Raw genomic sequence first — 18,093 nt, 5'->3', positions numbered from 1 at the left:
GGGGGCTGATCAGGCCTCTGGGAATATGCTTGCAGGCAAATGTCCCACTCCCTTAGATCAAAGATATCTCTGCATGTATGTTATATGACCCCACAGTGCTTAGTAAATATTTGTCATTTGTCTATTGATCCCTGTTCTTTCTTGACTTCCCTGTTCTTGGCTTGTTCCCTTCCCACCCATTTGTGCTAGATCTAATCTCCCATTTGTGTGACAGTACTTGGGACTCGACTGACATCTTTCAGTTCTAGAGAATGCATATCAGATCTTATGATTGACTATAAACCAATAAATTGGATCTCCACCTTTGCAAAATTAAAAAAAATCATGATCTACAACTGGTCCCTGAGTTATCTGTAATTAGAGTGTGAATTCCTAGCCCGCAAGAACTGTGCTCAAATAAAAGTGTGATTTAAGCATTTTTATTCAAGGAGGAATTCATAACTTTTATTGATAATGAGAATGAAAGGGAAATATGTGAAGCATCTCATCAGAGCTGGCATTAATCTTTACTAGGAAAATGCATGGTTTGGTATCTATTTTGCATGTGATTTGGTAGGGACTTTAATACGTAGTTAATACCTATAGAGTGGTATCTCAGCTGTAGAGTCTGACTTGTGGTCTATCTACCATGAGCAGGAAGTCATTGACTTAACTTGATCCCACTCCTTTACTTGGACTATGAGAAGGACTAAGAGATCTCCAAACACCTGTTCCATCCTTGGAAACTTTGGGAAGGGAAAGGAAGGGAAGGGAAGGTGAATATCAAGAGCCTTAAGAGGAAAAGGCCACAGCTTTCCCTTGGGAAGCTCAGGTTAGAGGGTATGTAGTAGGCTAGAGTGTACTATAAGACTCACTGTCTGCAGACTCCCCATTTGCCAGATACTTGTGTGAAAGGTCTAGAAAAGTGAGAAAGTTCAAACAATCTGGACTTCAGATGATCTCCTAATATCCTGCCACCTTCCTTTTTCCCACAGTACAAATTCCAGCAGAATGAGTTCCAGGGGACAGCCCTGCAGGTCACACCTAGATGCTGCTGGGCCCTGAAGTGCTGGATTCCTGGGGCTCATGACATTAATGTGCTCCTGCGAGGTCCCTCTTTCAAGACTGCCCTGAGTACTTTCAGAAACCCATACCTTCCTTACTTTAGCATTTTCATGGTTTTAATTCTAAATGAATCTATTGTTGCCTCTCTAGCAAACCAATATCCTAACCCTCATTAGGACATTCTTCTAAATTTTCAAACTATTATTTTGATTTCCATTTCAAAAAACTGCTTCAAAAGTTTGCTATTTCCATCAGGCTCTGAAAGGACAGTGATCTGTACAATTTGCACACTGCCTTATCCCTAGCACTCAGAATAGAGCCTGGCTCCTGGGAGGCTTAAATATTTGTTAAAAGAATTACCTGTTACTTAAGTTAAATGTCAGGACAAATAGTTCAACTTCAGAGGACAGGCAATAAATATAGGGAACAGTACTTCACAGCTGTCTTGCAAGATGGGTAAATTGAAAAGGATTTGTTTGGATTTATGACTGACATAAAATACTTCTAGAAAGATATGGAATAGCCAGGTGTGGTGGCATACATCTGTAATCCCAGTGACTCAGGAGATAGCTCCATGTTATAGTACACTGGGTTTAATTTCTAGTACCATACATGGACACACATGAAAAAGTTTTTTTTTTTTAAATTTTTTTAAAATTTCTGTCGAGGATGGAACCCAAGGCTTTGTGCATATACTCCCAGCCTAGGGTGACCCTAGAGGCTTGTTGATACTTGCCTGGATTCAGACACTACCATTGGAAGTCAACTAGTAAGTTGGATATCATAGCAACGTTTTCATGGTTTTAAATTTTAAATGGATCCATTATTTCCCCTTCATAGAATTATGTAAAGTAACACATGACACAATTTTTGTAAATATTTTTCAAGGTTTTATTGCAAACCAAAATTGGTTCATTGCACACAAAAAAAGTTGTGTGGTAGGAAGGAGGGATTGTACATATTATAACCATGTTAATTACAGTACATTAAAATGGTGGTTTACATTACAAATAAGCCTGTAAGTTTAAATATACTAGTGTTATAACCCAATGTACAGACCTTCTTTATACAATACATACAATTATCAGGAATGCCAAAAAAAAAAAAAAAACACATAAATAATGCCCATTTTACAGGTGACATTTTAAACAATGAAAACACCAACAGCTTCAACAACTGGGGCATTGGTCCATAAAAACCCTTTCTAAAAATAGAAATATTTGTAGCAGCAATGCTTTCTTTTAAGCATCTGGATGCAAGTCATTGCAAGACCATTTCAATAAATTTTAGTTATTAACAATATCTTACAAAAAAAACAGTCTACACATAAATTTATCTTCCAAATATGGAAGAAACAAACAATGTCCCACATTGTAGTGTCCTGCAAGTGTCACATTGATGCTTATAACAAAATCCATCTGTGATCAGGCATACCACACTCATACCATTGTTCACATAGTATTATCCACAAGGAAAAATAAAGAACTGAAACACTCTGCGATAGGAAAAGCTTTGGAGCTAACACGATCTCAGCAGAAAAGGCACATTTCAGAATATTCATTATCACAGCCCAGACAGACCTACAGAAGATCCTTCTTAGCTCAGTGTCTTCCTCCTAATGAGACCATTGTATCTGTCTAGGGCGAACTCTAATGCTCATTTCAGAGATAGCACCACATTGGAAGGAAGAATAAAAAGGAAAACCTCACGAGCTCACTGAGAGGAGGGTGTGCTCTTTGAAAAGCTTCCAGCAAAGTGTGCAACAGGATTGCCAAGCTTCCAGAGATGTGCAAATTCTCTTTTAAGATGTCCTGTCAGCTGGTAAGCTCTGCCAAAAGGCTAACTAAAACATTTAAAACACACATGAAATCCTTCAAAACCACCCCTAAGACTGTTCAGAGGAAAGAGTCCATGGGAGGTGCATATGAAAAGCCCAGGAAAGCCTCGGCAGCTTCCTTCACACTGGCTGTGATGAGGATGCTGTCAGGGGACCTGCCAATGGAGTTGGGGACAGGCTCTTCAGTAAACTCGGGATCGAAATGCCGCAGGTCGCTGGGCCCACTCTGTTACAGGAAGAAAAAAAAAAACAAAACACTCAGTCTCAGAATGTACAAGGCTTACTGGGCAGGGAAATGTTTAGGTTGGATATTGGAACTTAATGATTTAGGATGCTATACAGAAACTCCCATAATCCTCCACTTCAAGTACAAAACCTCAAAGATCACAAATAGTTTAAATATGAGGCTAAAATGTTATTTTTTATCTCTTGGTGCTTTGATTAATGTGTTTGAAAATTATGTGAGCTTTTTTGTAATAAAAACTTTACTTTTTCTCTGGGAAAATAATGGGTCTATGGATAAAATATATGCCAATTTTCTTCTTTCATTTTGAAGATGGGGTCTTGCTATGTTATCCAGGTTAGACTCTTTAACTCCTGGGCTCTAGTGATCTTCCTGCTGTGACCTCCTGAGTAACTGTGGCTACAGGTGCACACCCCATTCTAGGTTCAATTTACTTCTTGAAGCCCTCCCACCCAACAAATCTGACTTAAAAGAAATGGTCTTTGGGTCTCACTGCACTTAGAGGAGAGACAGGGAGATACTCACCACATTTGGGTTAAAAGGAGGCGTGATCTTCTTATTAATGAGATCATCCCAGTTAATCAGGGAGAAGAAGACGTGATTCTTAATCTCCATCTGTTGAGAAGAAACCAAGATTAATTTAGCCAGGCAGAATTCAATAACGGCAGTGAGGTCTAGAGTACCTCCCAGAAGGCCCAGGAGAACAGGAAAACATGACTCACAAAGTCGTCCTTGGCACCGAGCCTCTTAGTCCTGTCCTTCTGCAGGAGGCCCTCCAGGAGGTGTCTTGCAGAATTTGTAATATTTGGTTTCAACTGGAGGGGCTTGTTCAGAATGTTATCGTACATCTCGGCTGTGTTTCGACTATAAAAAGGAGGCTGAAAGAAAAAGGGGGGGAATTATTTTCTATTGAATTGGAAGTTTTGCATAGCATACACAAAGAAAAAAGTTAACTGCAATATACTAAGCTGGACTTGAGATATTATAAAATGACCAATAGGGCTCTTATCAGCTTGGGATAAGCTTACTAGCAAGTGCAAATCACAGAAGCCAGGCCTGGATTTTGGCAAGAGTGTCATGGACATGGGGGCAGCGTCCCATGGTTCCCCACGTGCTACTTACCAGGCCATACAGCATCTCATATAAAACAGCCCCCAGGCACCACCAATCCACTGTCCTGTCATAAGGCTGCTTATGAAGTACCTCGGGTGCAAGATACTAAAAGAAAAACCAGGAAAACAGTTTAGAAACTGCTCTGAAACTAGGTGATCCCCAAACCAGGAGTGGACTTTGAAAAGGGTAAAGCACCCAGAGCCAATTTGGAGAATATACTTCTTTAGATTACTTCCTAATAAAATCTCTGTATTTTTTGAGGCTGACTGCCCCCAAGGTTTACTGATATTTAGGAAGCAACTGGATATCAACAGGTATCTTCTTTGGGTATTGAGAGACTTTTTATGGTATGGAGCTTACAAACAGCTAGTTTCAATTAAAGTAACAGAAGGCCCTATAATTTCTCATGTTGCAGCAAAAAGTAAATGTATTTTACTTGCACTGGATTGTAGAAAGAAATCTCTAGAGTTTACTCTTTGGGTTGTTAAAATAATTATTGCACATCTCTCTCCTGGAAGGAGGGGGAAGAGCAGGGACCAAATCAAGAGCTCCTACCTCGGGTGTGCCACAGAAGGTGGATGTCGTGCCATTGTGTTCAATGTTTTCCTTGCAGAGTCCAAAGTCAGTAAGGACAATGTGTCCCTGTGAATCTAGCAAAATGTTCTCTGGTTTTAAGTCTCTGTTAAACAAAAAAAGGTGGTTTCAAAGGTTAATTTTACTTCACAAGAAATCCTCTGTAAAGATAACTGCTATGAAGCATTTTTAATTCATCACAGTTGTATAGTAAATAAAAAAGGAAATCCTTGTTCTGCTAATCTATTCTGGATCAGGTGCAATCTTAGTTGGCCAGTTCCCTAGTGGCAAGGAGTCAAGATCGCTCACATGCTGAGGAATAGGATTTTAGGTGACCAAGTTGCACATAAACACACGCTATTTTAAGGCTTCATCAAAGACTAGGGCTATGTCTCCTTTCTACCCAGGAAGGCAGCTTTATGGAATCATTGTCTCACCTATAAACGATGTTCAGAGAGTGCAGGTAACCCAAGGCACTGGCTATTTCAGCAGCATAGAAGCGAGCCCGTGGTTCTAGGAAGCAGCGCTCCCTCTGGAGATGGTAGAACAGCTGCAGGAGACAGAGGAACAAAGTAGGTCTGAGTTTCCAAAGCATTTACTTAGTCCTGACATATAGAACTAAAGAGAACAATTGCAGGAAGTGACCCTAAATAATCTATTAATGATTTGAAACCTGGCAGGTTAAGGAAAGGCTGATTCTGTTAACTTTTCTCCCCTAAGTACCTTTGAAAAACTTTTTCTGGAACTTAAACCAAGCAAACAATGCAGGACCCCAAGGGCTAGTTTCCACTTCCCCCAGGCTCACCTCTCCTCCATTAATGTAGTCTAGGACAAAGTACAGTTTGTCGGCAGTCTGGAAAGAGAAGTGAAGGCCCACCAGGAAAGGGTGTTTCACATTCTTCAGTAGAACATTCCGCTCCGACATAATATGCTTCTCCTATGAAAAGGATGATTAAGATTCAGTGACAATAACTCAACTTGGCACCAAAATTTCAAGGTAAAGAATATTCAGTTAAGAGTCCAACTCTAGCCCCAACCCACCAGGTGCATCTCATACCTCCTTCTTTTTCAGGATTGCTTTCTTCTGCAAAACTTTGACTGCATAAAATGCTTCTTCTGCCTTGTGTCTTGCTAGAAGAACCTGAAATTGCAATAGAAAAAAATCATTTTTTAAAATTCTCATTCACAGAAAAAGTAAAATGAACACATGAAAGAGTATACTATAGAAAGTCTCTGGATGTGAAATTACCTTTCCAAAACTGCCCTTCCCAATTACTTTCAGGAAGTGAAAGTCAGATGGTTTAGCATGAGGATTGGATGATGGACCAAGGTTGATTTGCTGAGAAGGACTTGGCTAGAAAACAAAACATTCTCCCTTAATATCAATGCTTCAAAGGAAGATGTCTATAATAAAGTACAGGCAATGAAAAAGGTGTTACAGCTACAAATGACCAAGACAAGTAACTAATATACCTATAAACACATTCAAAATGACTTCCTAAAAGTCCACATCATCATTTCAGGTGAGTATGGAAACTGTACAATCATGCTGCCATAAACAGATAATTTTTTTTTTATGAAATAAGTCTTTAGCAGTGCTCCACTGTATCAATACTTAAGTATCTATGTCACTTATGTTATGAATTAATGAGGCATTCTTGCCTTGGGGCCAATTTCTAGAAACGATATTTTAATCCAGATCTAGGAATAGATTAGTTTATAATTTCCCTATACAAAAGCATCACAAATCAAGAGTACTTACTGGAGGAGAAGGGTTGGCATTCATAAGCTCGGGCTCCTGAGGTTGGGAGATTTTCAAAATGGACTGAACTTCAGGGCTGCATTGAATAAATGAACAATTTAGAAACTCCTAACTCACCGCTAGAGGGCACACCGACATAAACAGTGAACTTGGGATTCAAAGGTTCCCTGAGAACTCAGTAATTTAAGTTGAAAACATTCAAACAAACTACTTAAACAACAGCTCAAGAAAATGATAACTAAAATAAAGGGGGGGAGGGAGGAGAAAATGATAATTCAGTTAAATACAGAAATTAGGCTTGTTAGTGGAGATAAATAAGACTTTTAGAAAAATTTATTTTTCCTCTCCAGGACAAGCTCAATCCTCAAATTAATTTTAATGTTTACGACGTTTCAAATAAATGAGAACGTAAGGAGACTTCCCTGAGGTAAGTCTTTTGCCTCTCCATGAACAAAGTGATGTAAATCTCCACTGCTGGTAAACTCAAACTATCCTATTTATTTGTATCGCCTCCAATTTCCCCGAACTTACTGTTTGCACGCATAGGAGTTATTGGCAATCTTCTGAATAAAGTCGTTCAGGCCCATTCTCCTCTGTTTCATGAAAGCTGTGGATTAAAGAGGAGAAAGAAACTTTTAGACCGTTTCCTAACGTCTGACGCCACACATACCATTCCGATCCCGGACCTTCAAAACATTTCCCCCTCGCGTATCCGAGGGTAGAAGTCCAGTCTTTTTCCTACACTCACCGATGAGAATCGCTACCATTCCCCTCATTCTGGAGTAAGTGAGGGTGCCTCTAGCAGCCTCGGTTTTCACCGTCATCGCCACCAAGAGAACACAGGGAACCTTTGCTGACGGGAGACCGGCTTGGCCAACACTGCGCTCGCCCGGCTCTGGCGGCTTTATAAATACTGCGCCTCCGGAGGCGGGGCCTGAGCCACAATGAGGAAGGAGCGCTGGGAGGCGGAGCGCTGGGAGGCGGAGCGCTGGGAGGCCCCGCCCCGGTCCAGCCCCGCCCCCGCCGCCCCGCGGTTAGCCCCCGGCGTTGCAGCTGGTGGCGGGCGGTAGGGTCCCTACGAGCGGCCGCGCTCCGGGCGGGGGCGAGGAGCGCCCGTGCGGGGCGGGCCGGGCGCGGGGCGGTTATCAGCCTTCCCGTCCGGAGAGGACAGCGTCGGCGGAGGGGGCGGGGAGGGCTGGAGAGCCCGGGGTAATTTTCCATTTTTCACATTTATTGCGCGAGGCAAGGAAATCAGGATAGCGGCGCGGTAACCGGGGTGGCTTCGGACCCGATCGCACCCTCCCTGCTGCTTCACCCTCTCGGCCATAACCCCCGGCCCAGGCGCCGACCTCTTCTAGCATCCCCACCGCGGCCTCCCGGCCCTGGCTCCACCGCGCGACCCGCCCAGAGTTACTTCTCGAGTGCGGGCGGCTCAGCGCGCGCGGATCTGCGCGGGCAGAGTGGGGCCCGGGCTCCTAGCGCGGTCCTTCGGGCTCCCACCGCCCGGTGACCCGGACCTCCATCCCCAAGCCCCTCTCTGAAGCCCGCGAACCGAGCAGGAGCCGAGTCCCCAGCGGGACGGGCGGTGGCGCTTACCCAGTCCGCTCAGCAGGAAAGATTCGCTCCTTTTCTGCGCCTCGGCCCTCTTTTTGTGGCGGGGCCGGAGCAGCGACTCCAGCCGGGCCCTGGCCAGCGCGCCCTGCATCTCCCCCATGGGCAGCGGACGGCGGGGCGCAGCAAGCGAGAGCAACCGGCGAATACTGACGTTTCCTTGAAGGAGCCGCCGTGACTCAGGCCGGGCAAGATTTCCTGCCCCAAGTCCCAAAACAAACAAATGGCCCTTGTGCACGGCCGAGTCGCTTCCGAAAACGCCTTTTTTGTGCTTTTGGCCAAAACCAAGCAAGGCTGAAAAATCCCAGAACTTGGAAGAGGAGGAAGGAAGGAAAGAAAGAGGGAAAGGAGGGGGGGTCAGGAATGTGTAGGGGAGGGGGCGGAAATAAAGTCTCTGCACTAAAGGGGAAAAAAGTACAAACTGCATTTCACGTTTTTTTTTTTTTTCCTAAAGTAATCTCTGAGAACATTCTGTCCGTTCCTCACTTATTTTTTTCCCTTACATTTTTAATCCCCGCCATGCCAAGAACACGTGAGAAGGTGGCAAGTGAGGGGAGCAATGGCTTCGCTTGGAGCCGACCTGGGGTGACCCTGGTATCTTGGATTCCTCCTGAGGCCTGCTCCTCTCCTGCTCTCCCACCTGAAGGTCACACTGTATTGCTTTTAACTCCCTTTGTCCTCACATTCCCTACTCCTCCTTTGGTTTATCTCGGTGGTGACCCGAGTCGTTTGCCACTTCGCTTTTTCTCACAAGTTCCCATATAAATTAAGATCACTAACTCCTAAAAGATTAACCGTGAGATTCCGCTCCCGAAGCAAAGAAGGGAGGGAAGCTGGAGGCGTCGGTCCCAGCTCGGCAGGGCACTGAGGCCAGTGCCTTCCAGTAACCCCGCAGTTGGGAGATGCAGTCTGACCGCTGGCGCGGGGACGCGCGCCAGCGCTGGCTGGGAAACTGTACGCACCGCGACTGGACCAGGGGCAGAGAAGACGGCTACATATTACCAATATTCGCTGCGCCGGTACCTGGCGCTTGCTGGTGCTGTCTGCGGTTATTGCCCTAAAGTGACCTCTTGCTGCCAAGGGCTCTGCCATTTTAGAGCTGACACACTCCAAAATACCAGCTGTCAAACCAGGAATAGCATGCGAAGCGCTTTTTCCTTGGTCTTGGAGAGGGGTTTGTTTTGCAGACACGGCCTCCCTATTTGCCCTAATATGATCTTTAGTCTCAACCCTTTTGGTTTGCTCAGTTGGGACAGCCAGAAACTGAGAGAAGGAGACTAGCATTCTCTCTGCCAGAGACTGGTTGGCAAATTTTGCTCAGCGCCCACTTTTAAATAAAAGCATTTAGTATTGTCTGAAATTGATCCTCCAACCTAAAGCAAGGTGTATTCAATTCCAAATCAGGGTAATGGATCCAAGACTGCTTCCCCATGCATGGATTCTTCAGAGCATGACTTTGTAATTGGCAGCACCCCTCATCCCTTGTCCCACCATCCAAATAGTCTCACCCAACCCAGCCTGGTCTAGACCCACCTGGTTCCTACCCGTCTAGAGCAAAGTTTCCTGAGACTACCCAGAAACACTAACCTTCACAAAGTTATTTGCCTATTTGAAACTTCAAAAAGAAACCTTCCATCAGAGACCCTCCCCCACACCCTGCCTCATGTACTTTCCCTATGCCAAGTAAGCCCAAATCCTGTAAGCATCTATTTTACCCACCCCATTCAAGTTACAGTACTCAAAGAACAAACCTTTCCAAGGGGATTTAATGACCTCCTCTTTCATTCTTCCAGTTGCCCAGAATGTGAAGGCTAGGGATTATTTTCTGGAGGCTACAGGAGAAGCCAGTTGTGACTGGAGTAGCCTCCCAGCTATGTGCCTGTGATAAGACTGGAAGCTCTGAGATGACAAGGGAGCACCAGCCAGAGGCAGCGGTCCCTGTTGTTATGAACCCCATTTTATATAAAGGGAATTTACATACAGGAAGGGAGCAAGCTGCAAAGTTCAACACTGGGCTGTTTATTCCCACCCCCCCCCCTTGCAACACCATACAGAAAATTACAGTCATCAGCGTCCTAGGTTTATTACACCCCCAGCAAGACATACAAGAAATGAACTTAACTGATTATCATCAGAAATCAGTCCAGAAAAATTCAAAACACATGCACAGGGTTCATTTTCTCAAAGAAGCTCTGCAGCATGCATTCCAGGATGGACGTGGAATTCAAGTTAGAGGACTCTAAGTGGAGTAGAGAAGAGGCACAACCATATATTTGTGGTTGGAACAGAAAAGGAACAGTCTGATGTGCTCCTTCCTCCCCCTACCCTAATGTTCAGCTCTTGGAGACGGATGGTCTGCTAAACTTATCATTTAGCAGAGAGAATCAAGTTGTTGAGACTGGCTTTTCTTCCAACCGGATACCTGATGGGTGGAGCAGGCGCCCCCTGTTCTGTCCCAGCAACCTAGTAAGACTTCCGAACAGGAAGGTGACACACGGCGGTGAAGGGGAGGGGAGGCGGGAGAACTGTATATGACGCGCCCGTTAACACTGCACAGGCTTTAGGTTGCCCTGTGGCTGCTATTCTGGCGCTTGATCTGTTCTTCCTTCCTGTCGCCAGCCTCTTTCTTTGGTCCAGATAGTCCTCCTACCGGGAGGGATCTGGCCCCTTCCCTGTTCCTCCCTGGTGGCAAAATTGCTGGAGTTGCCTTACTTTACTGATTAATGCAACCTAGAGGGCGATCGAGTTCTCTGGGAGAACCACTTCAGAATCCACGAATCCCCCCATTTCTCTCCGGATGTTTAATCAGCCCCAGAAAGTTTCTCCACAACCTCTTGTGCAGTCATAGAAAATACAGATGGCTTGATTGGAGATCTGCTAATTATCTCCCCACTCCCCCAAGCCAATCATATCACATTTATGCTTCAGTGCAGGGAAACCTGCAATCAAAACTCTAAAGGAAATGATGCACCAAGATATAAACTTTGCACTGAAAAGAAACATTTTCCAGGGCATACGTATTTTAATACTTCAGAAAATTGTTTTGTTGCTCTTCTCCATTATTTCTCCTTAATGATAGACTATAAAAGCTTTGCTAAAATGACTTTTTTCCATTTAATTGAGTGGTCCGAGGAAATACACTGAAATATATTATTATAAAGATTCAGCTATAACTGTTAGTCTTGATTGTTCATTGATAATAGGGTAATAGGATTGTTTTTTATTGCTCAAAGTGCCACAAATTCTAGAATAATCCTGTGCGCAGTGTAGGCTCCCAATATATTTTTCATTGGGTGATGCATATAGAAACCTTTCCCTGAAGCACCCTCAAAGAAACTACATAGAAATACCAGAAAACATAATTATTACTCTAGAGAACAACTGAATGGATCAGGTTTTGTTGAGGTTGTCACTAAATGCATGTGTTTTTAAATAGTATTCATTGAACAGAAAATGATGATGACAAATGGGTTTATTCATGACAGCTATTATGGACAAGTAACCAGCAATGCTGGTTATTTAAATGTCTATTTATAAAACACAGGTTCTATAGAGATTATTACCTTCCCTATTCATAACTGTCAAAATTGACATGCATGAAGTAGAATGCAATAGAGTAAGATAACTAGGAGAACACTTTTTCTTCTTTTTCTTTGGCACTGGGGATTGAACCCAGTACTGTACCACTGAGCTACATCCCCCAGTGCTCCTTTTTGTTGTTGTTGTTGTTTTTGTTTTTTGTTGTTGTTTTTTTTTGATACTGGGGATGGAGACCAGCAACACTCTACCATGGAGCTACATCCCCAGTCCTTTTAAATTATTATTTTCACAAAGTTGCTGAGGGTCTCAGCTAAGTTGCTGAGCTCTTGACATGGAAGAATGATAGATAACACGCAGCAGTGGGTCTATGACAGGCTGAAAACCCACTTTCCCTCCATCTTTGGAATGTTGCCACTATCTGATTTAGCACAATCTGTTGAAAGACAAACATTTTTGAAAAGCCCATCAACTAGTATACAATATGAAGGGAAAGCAATTGTACATTTTTCACAGTTTTGTATTTGATTGTTAGGATTTCTCTGGAAAATGATGTCTGGGAACATTCTACAGGATTATGAAAAAATGCTACAATAGTCTGGATAGAAGAGGAAGATGGAAAAAATTTATCAAAATTTAATACTATCTGTGAATTTTTTCTCTTTTCTTTCTTTCTTTTTTTTTTTTTTTTTTTTTTCCAGAACTGGAATTGAAACCATGGGTGCTCTACCACCGAGCTACATCCCAAACCCTTTTTATTTTTTTAATTTTGTGACTGGGTCTCACTAAGTAGCTGAGACTGACCTCCAACTGAGGATCCTCCCACCTCAGTTTCCCAAGTAGCTTGGGAATATAGGAATTAGCCACTGCACTCAGACTATGAGTGACTTTCTAGACTTAAAAGGACTATGGTCTTACTAAAAGCCTTGTATACTACAGATACAGCTTTTAAAAGGTCATTTGTCAACTCAAAGAAATTAATTTGTCATGATAAAAACGTCAAGCACTGTGTCAAGGGGCAGGTCAGAGAGTGCTGGTGATAGCAGCCTCCCCATTTTCTCTGGCCCGCTCTGCCTCCTGTCCCTTTCCCAGGTTCAGGGTGCATCCACTTCCCTACATGCTCTGCAATCTAGCCTCAGAAGTCAGGCAGCACAGGACTTGGAATTTCTTCACAGACTGAACCCTTCTTGAAACACACATATTAAAGTCAGAACCAGCAATGGAGTATAAAGGACTCTCTTTCACTTCTAGTTTATTTACTAAGTGCCAGGAGTAAATAAACCATCTGGATTCTTGGTGGACATCTTTTGTCAAGCTAAAGTGAAACCTGAAAGCTTTAATTTGCTCAGTGTAAGCATCTCCTCAAAGTCTCTCCTGTTTCTGACCCTATAATCAGTCTAGGAAGAAGTAACCAAAGTTCAGGCCACTCTTAAGGACTGTTTCCTGTAAACTCTGTCTACAAATTGTAGTAACAAAAGAAGATACAAGTAATAGTAACTAGCAACGGAAAAAACCAGTGACTGGGATGGCTAGCTGGCTGATTGACACCATTTTTAACAGACATGAGCTTAGTGAGCTAACTTTTGGTTTCAACCCTGAATGTAAACTCCATACCTTTTTATGTCAACTGCCACAAACCCAGGAGCGTCAATGTCATGATAATGGAAGGGATCCTTACTATACACTTTACTTAGCTGTAACTGTGGCCTGCTTCTTCCAAGAATTAGACACGGCACTCTGTGAATTTTAACCTTACCATCTGTATGGTGGAGACACTATTACTGCCTTCACATAAATTTTGAAAAATAATGGAAATAAAGAACTTGGTCTCTTTTAAGTTGGAAAATTATGTGTCTGTATTGGTCTCCTTCACCATACACATTTTGCAACTACAAACAGAACACCTCATACAATAGAAAGGGTTCCAACAAGTCGAAATAATTCATGAGTTTGCTGTGATTAAAGGCCACTTAATCTGCTAGGTCCAAAATAGGAATTCCATGAAAAAGGACCTGAAAGATTATACACTTTGTTCTTCAAAGTTGCTCCTTAGCCACTGTCTCCACCCTTGAATGGGTTCTATCAAAGAACTAAATGCCATGATAACCAACTAAATACTTATTTACCAAGTGTTTGAAGTAAGACATGCAGTTCTGAGTGAAAAAGCCAAAAGCTAACTCTAAGAAGTTTTTAATTGTTCAGGGTAGATGGGAAACAATAGAAGGCAAATGTAGACCTATTGAGTGGGTGGAGTCTGAAAGAAGGTCAAAGAAGACCAGTTGAGCCTAAGATGCTTTTCTAGGTCATCGGCTTATCTTCCAGGAAAGAGAAGAGGAGGAAGCTCCCACTGATCCTGTCTGTTATTTTTAATCTTTCAGAGCTCTGTGGAGCATGTCTTTTGTGGCCGACACTGCCAAGCCCTGGGTTTAACAAGGATGCCCATAACTGGTGGCATGCGGCACATAAGAAGGGCGACAGTCTGTATTTTGTTAAAATGAACAGTGCATCCCACACACAAAAAAAGGTAAGATAGCAGAGATTACTCTTTTCCCTAAGGCCTACCTATGCCTCAGTGTCATAAAAATAAAATCTTAGGCATGCTTGACCATTTAGAATATCTACTTTTTCAAGTGAGGAATGAGCTGAAAGTTCTGCAGCTCATGTATCACATGATTCTGTGATATGAGGGAAAAAATAAACGCAAAAGAAACTTCTGGAGGCCCAGAACCATCTCACATGGCTTCCGGGATAATCCCCACATTCAGCTAATCCTTTAGAACATGTGCCTTCTACACCCACCCACCTGCCTACCAGACTGTCACCGCAACCTTTAAATGGAAAACTTAACGTTCTTAACTATTTACATCTCTGGCCCCTTTCTGCACCCTGGGTTTCCTTGAAGACTGAACAGCACAATTCATATTTCTCACTGACTAACGTTCTCTAGTCACCTCCCTGCTGGCCTCTCCACCCTCTTCTCCTATCCTCCTGCTTTCTATCCAGGCTCCTCTCATCTCTGTTCCTTTTGCAGCTCATTATTTGCAACATTCTTGGCAACCCTATGAAAATTGGGCACTGCCCCAGTTCATCAAGCAAAAGTTCAAAGACAAATTACAATGTTGCTCTCTTATTCTTCACAATTTAAATACAGTAAGTAAAAGTATGAAAGACATTGTCTTAGCATCAGGCAGAATTTTGTTTTTCACACAGCTCCACCACCACATGGCAGTGGGAAATTGCTAAACTCCCAGGACACCTGGATATGACACATTAGTTCTTATGATGACCAGAAAGCCCTGAGAGAAGGTGGCTTCTTCACACTGATCTTTTTAGGAAGTGTCCATTATACTCCTAGGATTGCAGACATGTGCCAAGCATCCCTTTTCCCACACCTCATCTTCAAGTTCCGAAGCTCATCCAGCTCTGAAGAGTCCACGAGCTTCCGCTGCTGACCTCTCCTCTTGCAGCTACCCCTGCAGCTTAGCAGGGATTTTAGGAATCCGTACCTGCTCACATTTTCCCTTGCACTTTGAGACACCAGAAGGTAGGATGATTCTGTGCACTCCTCTTTACTTACTTCTTAATTTATTCCTTGCACATAATCGATGTTTAGTACATACTGGAGATATTTGGTGAATAAATTCCCTTGCTCTTAAGTTTACTGTAATTTCCTCTATTTTATTTTACTTTTTCTCAGCTTAAAAACTCTAAGACACATTTCCAGCAGCAGATATTTATTGTAGTCTAGTTCATGGGAATAAATCGATTCTTGCTTTTATCATTATAGCCTAGATTTTGCAAGCATTAAAACTTCTGTGATTTAGTACAAAAACTATGGAAATCAGTACAGAGATTACTCAAAAGACCAGGCATGGAACCACCAGACATATGATCCAGCTATATCACTCCTCAGAATTTATCCTGAAGAATCAAAGTCATCTTACCATGTTGATGCATGCATACCCGTGTTTACAACAGCACAATTCACAACAATAACTCTGGATCCAGCATAGGTTCCATTAATGAATGAATAGAAAGAAAATGCCCTATACATACACAACGGAGTTTTATCCAACCAAATGAATGAAATTATGCACTTGAATAAAAATGAATTGAACTTGAGTATATTAAGAAAATAAATCAAACTCAGAAAGTCAACAGTTGTGTTGTATGTTTTCTCTCATATGTGGAAGCTAAAGAGGAAGGAGGAAAAAGAAAGGTGAGGTGGATCTCCTGAAAATTGAAGAGAGATCTGAAGAATAAAGAGCCCAGAGGGAGGCAGGAGGGAAGGAAAAAGGGAAATATTGGGGAATGATATAGACCAAATTATCTTGTTATATTGTGTATATATGAACATGTAACAATGAATCCCACCATTATTAAAATTATAATGAAATAATAAAAATATGGGGAAAAAAGAACTTCCATAATTCACCTCCATAGCCTAATTTTTTGAGAGCACATCATTATAAAATCAGACACAAAAAAAACTACTTGTTTTTGAATTGTGATTACAGAATTTGTTTAGCAAATAATTTTCTCAAAAGAACTATTTAATGGTTTTTGATCAAGAGTTTCAGATATATTAACACTCCAGTGACACACACACACACACACACGTATATATACATATATATGTATAAACACTGTATGAATATGAATATGTAGTGTTCATATATAGTACTTATATATAGTTTACTCATATAATAGTATTTATATATAGTACTATATATATAGGAGTTCATAGATATAGTTACATATATATGTACAGTACATGTATTGTGTGTATAACACCAACTTTGTTTCATAATTGCCACTTCACAAAGAAATAAATGAAAACTAAAAGAAAAAAATAAGCTTTTGCAACCACAACAAAATTACAGAGTATAAGTTACACAGATGTGAGCAAGAAATAGGAATCATGAATAGTATCTAACCTTTTGAACTAAATAATTATGGTGACTTAAAAAAGTACTACTAAGTTGGGCTTGCTGGCACATGCCAATAATCCCAGGGGCTCAGGAGACTGAGGCAGAAGGATCACAAGTTTAAGGCTAGCCTCAGCAACTTGGTGAGGCACTAAACAACTTAGCAAGACCCTGTCTCAAAATAAGAAGGGCTGTGGATGTAGCTCAATGATAAAGTGCTCCTGAGTTCAGTCTCCAGTATCAGAAAAAAAGGTACTACTATAATGTTAGTTATTTATAAAACAGCTTAAAGTGACAGTGGTACCTGGTGCAGTGGCCCACACCTGTAATCCCAGTGGCTTGGGAGGCTGAGGCAGGAGGATTGTGAGTTCAAAGCCAGCTTCGGCAAGTTAGCTAAGCCCTGAGCAACTTAGCAAGACCCTGTCACTAAATAAAATACAAAAAGGGACTGGGGAAGTGGTTCAGTGGTTGAGCACCCCTGGGTTCAATTCCCAGTACCCCCCCCCAATAATAATAATAAAATAAAATGGCAGTGGTCCTCCATACTCATTTAGAGCAGGTGACTATTCCAAAGGGGGGGAAAAAAAACCAACTGTTTCCATCAACTATTATTGATGATCTACAACGATTCTACTTCATAACCCATACATTCTTGCTTAAAAATCCAAATCCAAAGACTTAGAACACAAACACATCATCATGGTAGACCTATTTGAAGTTCATTCTTCAAATCATGTTGCTTACCAACATAATTTCAAGCAGCAAGTTCTGTTTAATAAAACTTGATTTTACCTTTCAAAAGTAAAAGTATTTTCTTTCCTTTCTTGACTACATTGCACTATTTCTTTTGTAACCACGAGCTAATCCTGACGTCATCACTGAGGGTCCACTGCCTTCTGACCTTTTTCTGTATTATTAGAACAAATGATCACAGGACAGAACTGTGCCCCAACATGTATTTCTTTTTTGTTGTTGTTTCCACCTTTTTAAAATTGGAGCATTATAGTTATACATAAGGATGGAGTTTGTTGTTACATATTTGTACATGCATGTGATATAACAATACAATTTAGCTAATATCACTCCCAACACTCCCCCCCACACTCCTTACCTCCCATCTCCTGGTCCCTTTCCTCTACTGATCTCCTTTTGATTCTTAGGAGATTCACCCCCGACTGTTCTTTTTTCCTCTCTAGCTTCTGCATATGAGAGAAAACATGTGACCCTTGACCTTCTGAGTTGGACTTATTTCCCTTAACATGATGATCTCCAGTTCCATCCATTTTCCTGTAAATGCCATAATTTCATTTTTCTTTATAGCTGAATAAAATTCCATCGTGTATATATATCACATTTTTTTTTATCTATTCATTCATTGGATAACCATGGACATCTAGGAGGTTTCATAGTTTAGCTATTGTGAATTGTGCTGCTGTAAATATGG

The 18,093-nt window shown here is 41.9% G+C and overlaps 1 protein-coding gene across 3 annotated transcripts; it reads right to left on the bottom strand.

Moving 5' to 3' along the window:
• Positions 1–1,917: 1,917 nt before the first annotated feature.
• LOC124988613 (serine/threonine-protein kinase Sgk1) lies at positions 1,918–10,064 on the bottom strand. Of its 3 annotated transcripts, none has more exons than XM_047558247.1 (12): positions 9,936–10,064; positions 7,105–7,180; positions 6,574–6,649; positions 6,061–6,165; positions 5,869–5,952; positions 5,617–5,748; positions 5,249–5,361; positions 4,794–4,917; positions 4,248–4,343; positions 3,848–4,003; positions 3,651–3,740; positions 1,918–3,107 (listed from the first exon to the last, which is right to left on the bottom strand). In XM_047558247.1, the coding sequence occupies exons 1-12, from the start codon at positions 9,967–9,969 to the stop codon at positions 2,940–2,942; spliced, it is 1,254 nt and encodes a 417-aa protein (XP_047414203.1). In that variant the 5' UTR covers positions 9,970–10,064; the 3' UTR covers positions 1,918–2,939. The 3 variants fall into 3 exon arrangements, with proteins under 3 accessions (XP_047414203.1, XP_047414201.1, XP_047414202.1); XM_047558245.1 differs by lacking the exon at positions 9,936–10,064 and adding an exon at positions 8,170–8,454; XM_047558246.1 differs by lacking the exon at positions 9,936–10,064 and adding an exon at positions 7,322–7,469.
• Between the last annotated feature and the right edge of the window lie 8,029 nt (positions 10,065–18,093).

The sequence above is a fragment of the Sciurus carolinensis genome, chromosome 7, assembly GCF_902686445.1.
Source record: "Sciurus carolinensis chromosome 7, mSciCar1.2, whole genome shotgun sequence".
NCBI lineage: Eukaryota > Metazoa > Chordata > Mammalia > Rodentia > Sciuridae > Sciurus > Sciurus carolinensis.
Note: the sequence above shows the minus strand (reverse complement) of the source record. Positions and strands in the feature narration are given on the sequence as shown.

Excerpts from the sequence above, each read along its gene's own strand:
- LOC124988613 (XM_047558245.1), bottom strand. The coding sequence starts at position 8,287 with ATGGGGGAGATGCAGGGCGCGCTGGCCAGGGCCCGGCTGGAGTCGCTG. Across the intron at positions 6,166-6,573 it reads ATGCCAACCCTTCTCCTCCA|CCAAGTCCTTCTCAGCAAAT; the intron begins GTAAGTACTCTT and ends TTTGTTTTCTAG. Across the intron at positions 5,362-5,616 it reads ACTACATTAATGGAGGAGAG|CTGTTCTACCATCTCCAGAG; the intron begins GTGAGCCTGGGG and ends TGTCTCCTGCAG.